This window comes from Heptranchias perlo, chromosome 3, assembly GCF_035084215.1.
Source record: "Heptranchias perlo isolate sHepPer1 chromosome 3, sHepPer1.hap1, whole genome shotgun sequence".
Classification (NCBI taxonomy): Eukaryota; Metazoa; Chordata; class Chondrichthyes; order Hexanchiformes; family Hexanchidae; genus Heptranchias; species Heptranchias perlo.
Genome location: NC_090327.1, coordinates 23918854 through 23934954, shown reverse-complemented (window position 1 = coordinate 23934954; position 16101 = coordinate 23918854). Strand labels below are relative to the sequence as shown.

The following is a 16101-nucleotide window of genomic DNA, read 5'->3' as shown; positions in this document are numbered from 1 at the left end:
CAGCCGAATAGGATTTTTTTTTAAACGGCAAATTCGCCAAAGTGTCGACCATAATTGTGATTTATTATTCCATACTTTGACTAAAACTTGAAACATTATCTTTACCAGCCAATACTGCACCTGGCTTCTTTTGTCATGGAGAAAAGTGTACTGCACATCTTGAAGTGCAATTAATTGCACATTAAGTGTGATTTTAAGCAAATCTATCATGTAATAGATTCTTTCCTTGGGGCAACATAATCGAGCCCACAAAGAAAGGACTAAATCGACTAAGTATCTATCAATAGATCTAATATTACACAGAATATTCGCTCGGTAAATGTGCCAAATTCCCTGATCTCAAGTGAATGGTTATTTTGCAAGAGCCTGTTGACGAGCAGTATATTGTAAAATGATCACACAGAATCATTGCTCAAACTGTGTCTTTGTGGGATGAATCTTTGTGTCAAGTGCTTCCTTGGCTGAATGTGTAAATGCAGTTCCCAAGGCAGCAGCAGTAATCTGCAACTCATGTTAGTGCCTATGGGCGAGGTGGTGGAATTATCCACCAGGGTTCCTGTTCCCGAATGTTGTCCAATGACATCTGCTGCAAAGTGCACCTGCATGGATGTTTGGTGAGGAAGATGATTCAGCTTGGCTGTGATGCCTTCTGTGATTGCATTGTTTGCCAACCCTTGCTATGTAGGCTAAAGTAAGAGAAATGACCACTTGAGCAAGGCACAGAAGTGTTGGTGGGCTCCAAGGAATTGAGTTCTAGCTTGAGTTGGCACTTCTGGGGAGGAGGGAAGAAACTCGGTGAACCTTTCTGATGCTTGGATACACCAAAAATTAAGTTGTTTTTTTTTCTCTGAAAGGCTGATTTCACGAACAAATAGTTCCCCTACACTAACCAAATAATGATAGGAATGTTAAAAACAAATCAAAATCATTGGGAAGTTTGTACCAAATCCTGTGGTCGGTAAAAATGTGGAGTCTATTATTAAGGAGACAGTAGCAGAACATTTGGATAAACATAATTTAATAGGACAAAGTCAGCATGGCTTTACAAAGGGGAAGTCATGTCTGACAAATTTGCTTGAGTTCTTTGAGGATATAACGTATAGGGTGGATAAAGGGGAACCAGTGGACGTAGTGTATTTAGACTTCCAGAAGGCGTTCGACAAGGTGCCACATAAAAGATTATTGCTCAAGATAAAGAATCACTGGATTGGGGGTAATATTCTGGCATGGGTGGAGGATTGGTTATCTAACAGGAAGCAGAGAGTTGGGAAAAATGGTTCATTCTCGGACTGGCAACCAGTAGCCAGTGGTGTTCTGCAGGGGTCGGTGCTGGGTCCCCAACTCTTTTTACAATCTATATTAACGATTTGGAGGAGGGGACCGAGTGTAACATATCAAAGTTTGCAGATGATACAAAGATGGGAGGGAAAGTAGAGAGTGAGGAGGACATAAAAAAACCTACAAGGGGATATAGACAGACTGGGTGAGTGGGTGGAGATTTGGCAGATGCAATACAATATTGGAAAATGTGAGGTTATGCACTTTGGCAGGAAAAATCAGGGAGCAAGTTATTATCTTAATGGCGAGAAACTGGAAAGTACTGCAGAACAAAGGGATCTGGGGGTCCTCGTGCAAGGAAATCAAAAAGTTAGTATGCAGGTGATCAAGAAGGCCAATGGAATGTTGGCTTTTATTGCTAGGGGGATAGAATATAAAAACAGGGAGGTATTGCTGCGGTTATATAAGGTATTGGTGAGACCGCACCTGGAATACTGCATACAGTTTTGGTGTCCATACTTAAGAAAAGACATACTTGCTCTCGAGGCAGTACACAGAAGGTTCACTCGGTTAATCCCGGGGATGAGGGGGCGGACATATGAGGAGAGGTTGAGTAGATTGGGACTCTACTCATTGGAGTTCAGAAGAATGAGAGGCGATCTTATTGAAACATATAAGATTGTGAAGGGGCTTGATCGGGTGGATGCGGTAAGGATGTTCCCAAGGATGGGTGAAACTAGAACTAGGGGGCATAATCTTAGAATCTTTCAAAACTGAGATGAGGAGAAACTTCTTCACTCAGAGGGTAGTAGGTCTGTGGAATTTGCTGCCCCAGGAAGCTGTGGAAGCTACATCATTAAATAAATTTAAAACAGAAATAGACAGTTTCCTAGAAGTAAAGGGAATTAGGGGTTACGGGGAGCGGGCAGGAAATTGGACATGAATTTAGATTTGAGGTTAGGATCAGATCAGCCATGATCTTATTGAATGGCGGAGCAGGCTCGAGGGGCCGATTGGCCTACTCCTGCTCCTATTTCTCATGTTCTTATGTTCTTGTGATGAAAGGAATACCGCGTTAGTGCCCTGAGACACGAATGGCCTTTGGGAAAGGAGGATGGCTGCCTGATGTTGCCGTGGGAACAACTTGACACAGCTTTGACTCCCCAATCAGATTGGCCAAGTACTATTTCATCTCCACCACCCACTGTATCCACAATTGGAAAAGTTTATTTGCGAATGTCTCATGGATGTAGCTTTTCTGGCATATACATCAGAAGAATCTCATCATTCTCCTGCTTCTCACACTATCTTTACTTCCCCATAAATAACAATCCAGCCATGCATGATGAACCTTGCTCCCAAAGGAAAGGAGAGCCAGTTGTTATAAAATACATGACTCCAGTTAGGAGTGTGCCTGTTTTCAGTCTGATATGTTGTTGGGGTAGCATCCCTGTGCATCTTTATTTAGCTGAGAAACTAGGTGGAATCTGGATTGGTTTCAAATTTGCTCAGATTCACATGTGTAAATGTAGGGAATTTAGTAAGTGTTCATTTCATACTATCAAGGTTTATGACCAGACCTTTGCTCCACAATGAGATTTAAATTAAGTGTAGGTTTTACAGAATAATGTATACGCTTCTGAACCTTTGTTACTTGTGACTTTTTAAATACCTGTCTTTGAAGCCTGACGTTTTAATGACATTGAGCTTAGCTATTAGTCGATAAGTTGCTGGGCCCAGAAGCATATCCTCCTTCACTTCGAATTTTCAAGGATGAAGTAGTGTGATTGATCTTCCTACTTTCCTCTAAGCTTTCTTTTTTTTTTACTGCCTTTCATAGTTCAGAAGTGGGCAGTAGATTTCACTACATTCTATCTCCTTTTTACCTTTTTTTTATATAAATATCAAGCTGCAAGATGTTAGTACTGGAGAAAGGGATACTTTTCATCTTGGGTATCCAATATTGGCATTAAGCACACCAGGGTCAAATATAGCACAGTGAGTCACAAAGTAATAACAGTGTGCTATAACAGTGGTCAATCATGCCCATGCCTGAGTTGTGTTTACTTTAACCCTATCCATTATGGGCATACCAACCTCATCTAACTTCAAGGCATAGGATTTGATTTCTCTTACCACATATAATTGATCTAAAACTGGATTGGGGTAAAGTTTTGAATGGTGTGGGGATTAATTTTTATTTTATTCGTTCATGGGATGTGGGCGTCACTGGCGAGGCCAGCATTTATTGCCCACCCGTAATTGCCCTTGAAGATGGTGGTGGTGAGCCGCCTTGAACCGATGCAGTCCGTGTGGTGAAGGTTCTCACACAGTGCTGTTAGGAACGGAGTTCCAGGATTTTGACCCAGTGACGATGTAGGAACGGCGATATATTTCCAAGTCAGGATGGTGTGTGACTTGAAGGGGAACGTGCAGGTGGTGGTGTTAGCATGTGCCTGCTGCCCTTGTCCTTCTAGGTGGTAGAGGTCGCGGGTTTGGGAGGTGCTGTCGAAGAAGCCTTGGCGAGTTGCTGCAGTGCATCCTGTGGATGGTACACACTCTTTCCGGTGATGAAAGGAGTGAATGTTTAGGGTGGTGGATGGGATGCCAATCAAGCAGGCTGCTTTGTCCTGGATGGTGTCGAGCTTCTTGAGTGTTGTTGGAGCTGCACTCATCCAGGCAAGTGGAGAGTATTCCATCACACTCCTGACTTGTGCCTTGTAGATGGTGGAAAGGCTTTGGGGAGTCAGGAGGTGAGTCACTCGCCGCAGAATACCCAGCCTCTGACCTGCACTTGTAGCCACAGTATTTATATGGCTGGTGCAGTTAAGTTTCTGGTCAATGGTGACCCCCAGGATGTTGATGGTGGGGGATTCGGCGATGGTAATGCCGTTGACTGTCAAGGGGAGGTGGTTAGACGCTCTCTTGTTGGAGATGGTCATTGCCTGGCACTTGTCTGATGCAAATATTACTTGCCACTTATCAGCCGAAGCCTGGATGTTGTCCAGGTCTTGCTGCATACGGACACGGACTGCTTCATTATCTGAGGGATTGCGAATGTTACTGAACACTCTGTGCAATCATCAGCGAACACCCCTATTTCTGACCTAATGTTGGAGGGAAGGTCATTGATGAAGCAGCTGAAGATGGTTGGGCCTAGGACACTGCCCTGAGGAACTCCTGCAGCAATGTCCTGTGGCTGAGATGATTGGCCTCCAACAACCACTACCATCTTCCTTTGTGCTAGGTATGACTCCAGCCATTGGAGAGTTTTCCCCCTGATTCCCATTGACTTCAATTTTACTAGGGCTCCTTGGTGCCACACTCGGTCAAATGCTGCCTTGATGTCAAGGGCAGTCACTCTCTCCTCACCTCTGGAATTCAGCTCTTTTGTCCATGCTTGGACCAAGGCTGTAATGAGGTCTGGAGCCGATTGGTCCTGGCAAAACCCAAACTGAGCATCGGTGAGCAGGTTATTGGTGAGTAAGTGCCGCTTGATAGCACTGTCGACGACACCTTCCATCACTTTGCTGATGATTGAGAGGCGCCTGATGGGGCGGTAATTGGCCGGATTGGATTTATCCTGCTTTGTGGACAGGACATACCTGGGCAATTTTCCACATCGGTTAGATGCCAGTGTTGTAGCTGTACTGGAACGATTTGGCTTGAAGCGCGGCTAGTTCTGGAGCACAAGTCTTCAGCACCACAGCCGGGATGTTGTCGGGGCCCATAGCCTTTGCTGTATCCAGTGCACTCAGCCGTTTCTTGATATCATGTGGAATGAATTGAACTGTCTGAAGACTAGCTTCTGTGATGGTGGGGATATCGGGAGGAGGCCGAGATGGATCATCCACTCAGCACTTCTGGCTGAAGATGGTTGCAAACGCTTCCGCCTTGTATTTACACCCACGTGCTGGACCCTCCTCCTCGCGTTATTTGTTTAATTGTCCACCACCATTCACGACTGGATGTGGCAGGACTGCAGAGCTTTGATCCGATCCGTTGGTTGTGGAATCACATAGCTATGTCTATAGCATGTTGCTTCTGCTGTTTAGCATGCATGTAGTCCTGAGTTGCAGCTTCACCAGGTTGGCACCTCATTTTTAGGTACACTTGGTGCTGCTCCTGGCAAGCTCTTCTACACTCCTCATTGAACCAGGGTTGATCCCCTTGTTGGTGATGATAGATGGTAGTGTGAGGAATATGCCGGGACATGAGGATACAGATTGTACTGGAATGCAGTGCTGCTGTTGCTGATCGCCCACAGCACCTCTTGGATGCCCAGTTTTGAGCTGCTAGATCTGTTCTCAATCCATCCCATTTAGCACAGTGATAGTGGTTCATAAAACATTGGATGGTGTCCTCAGTGCGAAGACGGGACTTCGTCTCCACGAGGACTGCGCGGTGGTTACTCCTACCAATGCGGTCATGGACAGATGCATCTGTGACAGGTAGATTGGTGAGGACGAGGTCAAGTAGATTTTTTCCTCTTGTTGGTTCACTCACCAGCTTCCGCAGGCCCCGTCTGGCAGCTATGTCCTTCAGGACTCGGTCAGTAGTGGTGCTACCGAGGCAGTCTTGGTGATGGACATTGAAGTCCCCCACCCAGAGTACATTCTGTGCCCTTGCTACCCTCAGTGCTTCCTCCAAGTGTTGCTCAATATGGAGGAAGACTGATTCATCAGCTGAGGGAGGACGGTAGGTGGTAATCAGCAGGCGTTTTCCTTGCTCATGTTTGACCTGATGCCATGAGATTTCATGGGGTCTGGAGTCAATGTTGAGGACTCCCAGGGCCACTCCCTCCTGACTGTATCTCACTGTACCACCACCTCTGGTCTGTCTGTCCTGCCGGTGGGACAAGACATGTCCAGGGATGGTGATGGAAGAGACTGGGACGTTGGCTGAAAGGTATGATTCTGTGAGTATGGCTATATCAGGCTGTTGCTTGACTAGTCTGTGGGACAGCTCTCCCAATTTTGGCACAAGTCCCCAGATGTTAGTGAGGAAGACTTTGCAGGGTCGACTGGGCTTGGTTTGCCTTTGTCGTGTCCGGTGCCTAGTTTTCCGATGCTGGGTGGTCCGTCCCTTTTTATTCTTTATTGTGACTTTTTTATAAGCGAGATTTTACAACTGAGTGGCTTGCTCGGCCATTTCAGAGGGCAATTCAGAATCAACCACATTGCTGTGGGTCTGGAGTCACATATCGGCCAGACCGGGTAAGGGACGGCATGTTTCCTTCCCCAAAGGACATTAGTGAACCAGATAGGTTTTTACAACAATCCGGTAGTTTAATGGCCACCATTACTGATACTAGTTTTTTAAATTTCAGGTTTTTATTTAATTTATTGAATTTAAATTCCCCAGCTGCCGTGGCGGGATTAATGGAGTTAATTCAAGTTTATTTGCACTATTATTTTTCTCTTCATAAAATAGATCGGGACGAAGAAGGCCCTTTAATCCATCTAATCTCTCCCTTCCAGAATACCAAACCTGCTGATTTCCATTACAGCATCTAATTGCCCAAACCTTGATCATTCTTCTTGGTAATCCATTCTAATTACTGATCATCTTCCGTGTAAAGAAATACTGCCTGATGTACGTTCTAAACTTGTCTTTCACAGCCTTGAACCTGTGCCCTCTTATCCTGCTGTTCCGTGTATCTAAATGGGTTCGACTTATCTATATCATTAAGTATATTATAATCCTCTATTTAAAATAATAAATTTTAGGCTAAAGAGTCTAGTTTATCAAGTTGTTCCTCATGGTTCTGACTTTGGGGATCAGCCATGGTGTTCCCTCTGAGCCTCCTCTGCGGATCAGTGCTCTGTGCTGCATGGTTTTAACTGATTAAACTCCATCAGTACATCTAAGTACATTTGGGAGTCTCCAAGACTTGGATGTTACCAATCTGCACTCAAGATCTCTGGACGTAAATAATTAGGAGGGAGGCGGCTGTTACTGCATGCACTCCATGTTGAGCAAACAGAAATACAACCTGTGTGAATTTTAGTGGTTTGGTGACTCTTGAGTATGTTAATTTTCTGCAACCCCCCAAAAAAGGAAAAGATTGACGATGGGGAAAAATGTCGAGTTGTCGTGGTTTCAGCCATGGTTGAGTGGTGGCACTCTTGCCTCTGAGTCAGAAGATTGTGGCTTTAAGTCCCAATTCAGAGACTTGAGCACATAATCTAGGCTGGCGCTTCAGTGCAATACTTAAGGGAGTGTTGCACGGTCGGAAGGTGCCATCTTTCAGATGAGACGTTAAACAGAGGCCCTGTCTGCCCTCTCAGGTGGACATAAAAGATCCCATGGCAGTATCAGAAGAAGAACAGGGTAGTTATTCCTGGTGTCCTGACCAATATTTATCCCTCAATCAACTGCACTGAAACAGTTTATCAGGTCATTATCTCATTGCTATTTGTAGGACCTTGCTGTGCTCAAATTGATTGCTGCATTTCCTTGCATTACAGTAGTGATTACACTTCAAAAGTACTTCATTGGTGGTAAAGCGCTTTGGGATGTCCTGAAGTCGTGAAAGGCACTATATAAATGCATGTTCTCTCTTCTTCCTTCTTTTCCTTCTTGTCTTTTTTCCTCTTTTCTCTCTTTCTTTCCTGGTTTTATTCCTGTGAATGTAATATTCTGATTACATTTCACAATGATAGTGTTCAAGGATTTTACTAAAATCCACTGCCTTCATTAAAAAAAAACAGCTGCATGCTTCAACCCTACCAGCAGTGTTGAATATATGAATAATAATGCAGCTGTCACTGACTCTTTCTCTCTATTAGCCCCTTATTCAAAACTACTAGTCCCTTCAAACTGCATTGTTTCCTAATTATTTCACCATTAACACTTACTGGTGTTTGTCATATTACTCTGCTGTAATGCCTTTTACGACCTCTCAAATATTCCATTCATCTTTAATGTTATTAATGTCTTTCATCAACACCTTTTTCAGCTTCCCCACATTGAACACAATAAGAACAAGAGAAGGGCATTAGTTTCACCCAGCCCTCTCCAATGATGTTTTCTCAACATGTGTCCCACAAAGGCCAACTTACTGCTCAAATATTAGAATGTATTTGATAGGAATTTTCAATTAGTGGTTCATAAATACGGTGTAAAGTTTGGTTCTCAATTCTCTAGATATCAGTGGGGGTTGTTTTAAATGCATGGCAAGTTTGACTTTTTGAGGCTTTTGTTAATATCTGCATTTCTGTTCAGTTCTAGGTGCAGGTAAATAACATTTTATTTTAACAAGTGCCATGAGGCTGATCCCTATTGTCAGAAGACTGAGTTATGAGGATAGGCTAAAACCTGTCAACCTTGAAGTGGAGTCACATATAAGAAGCTAAGAGGATAGAAAAGTTAAATGTGATGCATCAGTTAATTAAATCTCCATGCAGTAGAAGAGGCCATAGATATAAACTGGAAAACAGCAAGTCTCTTTTCCCCCTCTCTCTCCTCTCTCCCTCCTCTCTCTCACAGAAAGTTAACATGCAGGTACTGCAAGCAATTAGGAAGGCAAATAGTATGTTAGCCTTTATTGCAAGGGGGTTGGAGTATTAGACCAAGGAGGCCTTGCTGCAAATATGTAGGGCTCTGGTGAGACCACACCTGGAGTACTGTGTACAGTTTTGGTCACCTTATTTAAGGAAGGATATACTTGCCTTAGATGGGGTACAACGAAGGTTCACTAGATAAATTCCTGGGATGAGAGGGTTGTCCTATGAGGAGAGATTGAATAGGATGGGCCTATACTCTCTGGAGCTTAGAAGAATGGGGAGAGAGAGGGGTAGAGAGAGAGAGGGGTAGAGAGAGAGAGGGGTAGAGAGAGAGATGGGGGAAGAGAGAGAGCATGAGAGCATAAGAACATAAGAAATCGAAGCAGGAGGAGGCCATACTGCCCCTCGAGCCTGCTCCGCCATTCAATACTGAATTGAAACGTATAAAATTCTTAGCATCTACCCTGTCAAGCCCTCTGAGAGTCTGTTTCCCCTGGCTGGAGAGTCCAGAACTAGGGGTCATTGTCTCAAGATAAAGGGTTGGCCATTTAGGACTGAGATGAGGAGGAATTTCTTCACTCAGAGGGTTGTGAATCTTTGGAATTCTCTACCCCAGAGGGCTGGGGATGTTCAGTCTTTGAGTATATTCAAGACTGAGATCGATAGATTTTTAGACTCTAATGTAATCAAGGAACAGGGGGATTGGGCAGAAGCAGGCTCGAGGGGTTGTATGGCCTATTCCTTCTCCTATTTCTTATCCACTTTTTTTTCTTTCTCCCTCTCTCTACCCCCCCCACCCTCTCTCCGCACGCTCGCTCGCTCTCTCGCTCTCTCAACCTTCTCTCTCTCGCTCTCTTTTTTTTTCCCTCTCTCTCTCTCTCTTTATTTTATCAATACTACTATGGTCATTGCTACTCTGTATTTTCCCCTTTTTTTCTGTTCCCTCCGAGGTGCAAATAGTCTATCCTGTGTGCTCGTCCTTCTCCCTAAATCGCTAATGTAGAAATTGAGACATATTGCTCCAACTCAATCTTTCCCAGAACCCCGAACTCTTCTCGTATATTATCAGGGTTTTTAAATTTTGCTGTTTTCCAGAATATTTCACAGATCCTTTTCTGGTTGACGATCAAACCACACGTGTCTGTTGCATTTATTGCTTGTCAGCAGTGTCTGGAGCACTGTCAAGATACATCTGTGGGTTTTTAAACCCTGATAATATGCTTGAACCTGACGTATCTCAACACCTTCTCTCTTGATGTTTTCAACTTTGATGTCCTGCACTGTGGGGTTCCCCAGCTGTTCTTCACCAAATTTTCCCGGTTTTAAAAAAGTCATTGCAATATTATGGTAACTGCCTAAGAGGCTTACTGTGCATTTTTTTTAAAAGTACAGAATAGGGAAAATCTTGAAGTGCTGACTTTGTGCTGTGAACTTGTTGCATGTGAATGTAAGTATGTAAATGAGATTATTATTCCGAGTTTGAGGATTGCTCTTACTGTATTATTTGACATTGTAAATGGGTTCAAGAGACAGTTAAATGCATTTTGAGAGATAGAGAATTGTGGGATATGGTAAGATGGTGAGGTTGTTCTCTCTGAAAGGGAGAGACTTTTTAGTTCTAATATCCTATTTCTAAATGAAACCTTCAGTTCTCTAGTCAAATGTAGTCGTGTTTTTAATCTCACTTAATTAAAACATTAGTTTGCAGCAATCTAATTAATAAATAAAATCACTGTAGTCTTGAGGAAGGAGGATTTTTTAATGATGTCTAATATCTCTCTCGACCTGTCTGTTTTCCAGCTGTTCTCAAAGGAGCACGTCAGACTTCCATTCACACAGCAAAAATGTCATATGGGGCTATCGATGGCAGCAGCTTTAGTGGACGGAATCCATTTGGAGGACTTTCCTCGCAAGGATATCAGCCTTTAGGTAAATCTTACTGTTTGACAACCTTTCCAGAATATTTCACAGATCCTTTTCTGGTTGACGATCAAACCACACGTGTCTGTTGCATTTATTGCTTGTCAGCAGTGTCTGGAGCACTGGCAAGATACATCTGTGGGAGTTCATTTCTACCATAATCATAATATTCAGTCGATTCAACCATGAAGCAAGTTCAAATCTGCACTGCCCCACATCTGACACAGACATTTCCAGGGAGCATCACTGATGCACTTTGTGGAAATATCACTCTTTTTCTCACATCAGTAATGTGTCCCTTAGGGTTTATTTTATGCACTTTTCTGCAATACAGCAGCAGTACCAACAGCAGCCCTGCCTTCAGCAGCAGTATACCCTGCAGAGGAGTTGAGGACCACTGCAAGAAATAATTTCCTGAGCTCCTCCAGGAACATCAAAAGTGGTAGCGGCTAATATAAACACAAATCCCCAGAGTCAAAAGGTCTTGGTATTTTCTGCCCATGGATGGGCTGAGTGTTCAGACTGCTGACACAGACCAGCAATTCTATTTCCTGCTTGCTAACCTATATGAACCTTATGTAGACATCAGGAAAGATCTGCAGCCAGAAAAGAAATTCGCAATTTGCGGAAACACTATTTCAGCGAATGAGTGGTCAATCTATGGAGCAGGCTCCCTAGAGAGAAGGTGGAAGCAGATAGTATTGATTCATTCAAATAGAGATTAGATATATTTCATGTCTGGGTCTGTTGTAGACTAATTGATAGAGATTGATTGCTCTGATTAGCCACCAACTCCATTATCGTTGTATCATGCGACTACCAGGTTGGTAGAAGGTGAACACGATAAACCGTAGTCCTTTTTCGCCCAGCAATTCGTATGTTCCTATGTTCCAATTTCTCTGTTGTGACTGTATTGGATCCATTTTGCATTGTAAGTGGCTGGATTCCACAGGGCCAGAAGCCCCAGTATATATTACAACGTTTCTTGTATCATCACCTCTGTAACCTAAAGAATGTATTCGATCTGTTTAAACTGTTTATAAGACATTGTCAGCAAACTGCTCTGATTTATAAAGATGACAAAGATAAAAGAGGGGAGGCTATTTGATCATTTGTGTGCGAAATTTTATTTCTTTTATGACACTAGTTTTGAAGCTCTTGTGACTTTTACTTTTGTTCGTTTGCTTGTTTTTAAAAAAGAATAAATAAATGTGAATTAATTATTTTACTCAAGGCAATGGATATCCATGTTGGAGAACGGAACATTTTTCTCTGCTTTGCACCCACTTTCAGTATTGGGCAATTCTGCATCAGATATAACATGGATTAAATGCAGAGCATAGTACCTCTGGACAACCACAATTCACCTTAACCTCAGCCTCAGAGGTGCACCTTCATTGTACTTTTTATTGATATGTGCATTGTGTCATTTGAGGTGATTATCAAAAAACAGAATACTGCAGATGCTGGAAATCTGAAACAAAGAGAAAAATGCTGGAAACACTACAACTCAGGCAGCATCTGTGATAACGTACTACCGGGTACGGTAGCATAGTGGTTATGTTACTGGACTAGTAATCCAGAGATCTGGACTAATAATGTGGAGACATGCCGCTACGGCAGCTGGGGAATTTAAATCCAGTTAATTAAAATAAAAAAGTCGGGAATAAAAATCTAGCATCAGTTATGGTGACCATGAAACTATCGGATTGCCGTAAAGACCCATCTGGTTCTCTAATGTCCTTTACAGAAGAAAACCTGCCGTCCTTACCTGGTCTGGCCTATATGTGACTCCAGACCCACGGTTGATTCTTCACTGCCCTCTGAAATGTCCCAGCAAGCCACTCAGTTGTAAAATCTGCTACAAAAAGACATAAGAATAAAACCGAACGCACCGCCTGGCATCAGACCACCAGGCACTGGACACAACAAAGGCAAACCAAGCCCAGTCGCCCCTGCAAAGTCCTCTTCACTAACGTCTGGGGACTTGTGCCAAAATTGGGAGATTACACACTAGTCAAGCAGCAGTATAACATAGCTATACTTACAGAATCATTACTTTCAGCCAACATCCCAGACTCTTCCATCTCCATCCCTGGGTATGTCTTGTCCCACGGGCAGGACAGACCCACCAGAGTTGGCAGCATAGTGGCATACAGTCAGAGGGAGTGGCCCTGGGAATCCTCGACATTGACTCCGGCCCCCATGAAGTCTTATGGCATCAGGTCAAATATGGCAAGGCAACCTCCTGCTGATTACCACCTACCACCCTCCCTCAACTGATGAATCAGTACTTCTCCATGTTGAGCACCACTTGGAGGAAGCACTGAGGGTAGCAAGGGCACAGAATGTACTCTGGGTGGCGGACTTCAATGTCCATCACCAAGACTGCCTCGGTAACACCATTACTGACCGAGCTGGCCGAGTCCTGAAGGACATAGCTGCCAGACTGGCCTGGGGCAGGTGGTGAGAGAACCAACATGAGGGGAAAACCTACTTGACCTCGTCCCCACCAATCTCCTGTCGCACATGCATCTGTCCATGACCGTATTGGTAGAAGAGACCACTGCACAGTCTTTGTGGACATGACGTTCCGTCTTCATACAGAGGACACCATCCATCGTGTTGTTATGGCACTACCACCGTGCTAACTGGGATAGACTGAGAACAGACCTAGCAGCTCAAAATTGGGCATCGGTGAGCAGTTATTGGTGAATAAGTGCCACCTGAAAGCACTGTCGATGATAACTTCCATCACTTTGCTGATGATTGAGAGTAGACTGGGCGGTAATTGGCCGGATTGGATGTGTCCTGCTTTTTGTGGACAGGACATACCTGGGCAATTTTCCACATTGTCGGGTAGATGCCAGTGTTACAGCTGTACTGGAACAGCTTGGCTGGTGGCGCACAACATGAGGTGTTGTGGGCCATCAGCAGCAGCAGAATTGTATTCCAGCACAATCTGTAACCTCATGGCCTGGCATATTCCTCACTCTACCATTGCCAACAAGCCAGGGGATCAACCCTGGTTCAATGAGGAGTGTGGAAGAGCATGCCAGGAGCAGCACCAGGTGTACCTAAAAATGAGGTGCCGACCTGGTGAAGCTACAACTCAGGACTACATGCATGCTAATCAGCAGAAGCAGCATGCTATTGACACAGCTAAGCGATCCCACAACCAACGGATCAGATCAAAGCTCTGCAGTCCTGCCACATCCAGTCGTGAATGGTGGTGGACAATTAAACAACTAATGGGAGGAAGAGGCTCTGTAAACATCCCCAACCTCAATGATAGCGGAGTCCAGCACGTGAGTGCAAAAGACAAGGCTGAAGCTTTTGCCATCATCTTCAGCCAGAAGAGTGGAGTGGATGATCCAGCTCGGCCTCCTTCTGAAATCCCCACCATCACCGAAGCTAGTCTTCAGCCAATTCGATTCACTGTATGTGATATCAAGAAATGGCTGAATGCACTGGATACAGCAAAGACTCAGGGCCCCGACAACATCCCGGCTGTAGTGCTGAAGACTTGTGCTCCAGAACTAGCTGCACCACCAGCCAAGCTGTTCCAGTACAGCTACAACACTGGTATCTACCCGACAATGTGGAAAATTGCCCAGGTATGTCCTGTCCACAAGAAGCAGGACAGATCCAATCCAGCCAATTACCGCCCCATCAGTCTACTCTCAATCATCAGCAAAGTGATGGAAGGTATCATGACCGTGCTTTCAGGTGGCACTTATTCACCAATAACCTACTCACCGATGCCCAATTTGGGTTCCGCAGGAACACTCGGCTCCAGATCTCATTACAGCCTTGGTCCAAACATGGACAAAAGAGCTGAATTCCAGAGGTGAGGTGAGAATGACTGCCCTTGACATCAACACATCCTTTTACTAAGTGTGGCATCAAGAAGCCCCAGTAAAATTGAAGTAAATGGGAATGAGGAGAAAACTCTCCAGTGGCTGGAGTCATACCAAGCACAAAGGAAGATGGTAGTGGTTGTTGGAGGCCAATCTTCTCAGCCCCAGGACATTGCTGCAGGAATTCCTCAGAGCAGTGTCCTAGGCCCAACCATCTTCAGCTGCTTCATCAATGACCTTCCCTCCATCATGACCTCGGAAGTGGCGATGTTCGCTGATGATTGTACGGTGTTCAGTTCCATTCGCAACCCCTCAGATAATGAAGCAGTCCGAGCCCGCATGCAGCAAGACCTGGACAACATCCAGGCTTGTGCTGATGTGTGGCAAGTAACATTCGTGCCACACAAGAGCCAGGCAATGACCATCTGCAACAAGAGAGAGTCTAACCACCTCCCCTTGACATTGAACAGCATTACCATCACCGAATCCCCCACCATCAACATCCTGGGGGTCACCATTGACCAGAAACTTAACTGGACCAGCCATATAAATACTGCGGCTACAAGAGCAGGTCAGAGGCTGGGTATTCTGTGGTGAGTGACTCACCACCTCACAACCCAAAGCCTTTTCACCATCCTCAAGGCACAAGTCAAGAGCGTGATGGAATACTCTCCACTTGCCTGGATGAGTGCAGCTCCAACAACACTCAAGAAGCTCGACACCATCCAGGACAATGCAGCCCGCTTGATTGGCACCCTATCCACCACTTTAAACATTCACTCCCTCTACCACCTGTGCACCGAGGCTGCATTGTGTACCACCTTGAAAGGAAAAAATTTGCAGGGCTACGTTGATAGGGCAGGAGAATAGGACTAGCTGGATTGCTCTTGCACAGAGCCGGCACGCACTTGAAGGGCTGAATGGCCTCCTTCCATGCTATAACCTTGCTACGTTTCTATGATCTACAAGATGCACTGCAGCAACTGTGCAAGGCTTCTTCAACAGCACCTCCCATACCTGTGACCTCTACCACCTAGAAGGACAAGGGTAGCAGGCGCATGGGAACACCACCACCTGCGCATTCCTCTCATAGTCAGACACCATCCTGACTTGGAAATATATCGCCGTTCCTTCGTCGTTGCTGGGTCAAAATCCTGGAATTCTCTATCTAACAGCACTTTGGGAGAACCTTCACCAGATGGACTGCAGCAGTTTGAGAAGGTGGCTCACCACCACCTTCTCTAAGGGCAATTAGGGATGGGCAATAAATGTTGGCCTTGCCAGCGATGCCCACATCCCATGAATGAAGAAAAAGAAAGATAACGTTTCAGGTATATAACCCTTTGTCGGAACTGGAAGATGTTGCAGATCAACAGCCTATAAGCAGGAACAGAGCGAGGAAAAGGGGCGGGAAGACCACCTACACAAGAAAATAAAAAGAATGACGTGTCAAGTGATCAGGTGGTTAAATAACAGAAGTGATAATAGCATAAGACAAATGGAGGCATAATGAGAAAATTAGAGAAATAAAAGGC

At 44.6% G+C, this 16101-nt stretch overlaps 1 protein-coding gene across 1 annotated transcript in view; it reads left to right on the top strand.

Annotated features, from left to right (window-relative positions):
* Positions 1-16101, top strand: part of tsnare1 (T-SNARE Domain Containing 1) — a 619881-nt gene that overhangs the window by 64618 nt on the left and 539162 nt on the right. Inside the window, exon 2 of the mRNA XM_067978551.1 lies at positions 10587-10715. Coding sequence (XP_067834652.1) covers positions 10631-10715 — 85 coding nt within the window. The 5' untranslated portion in view covers positions 10587-10630. The remainder of the gene's footprint in view (positions 1-10586; positions 10716-16101) is intronic.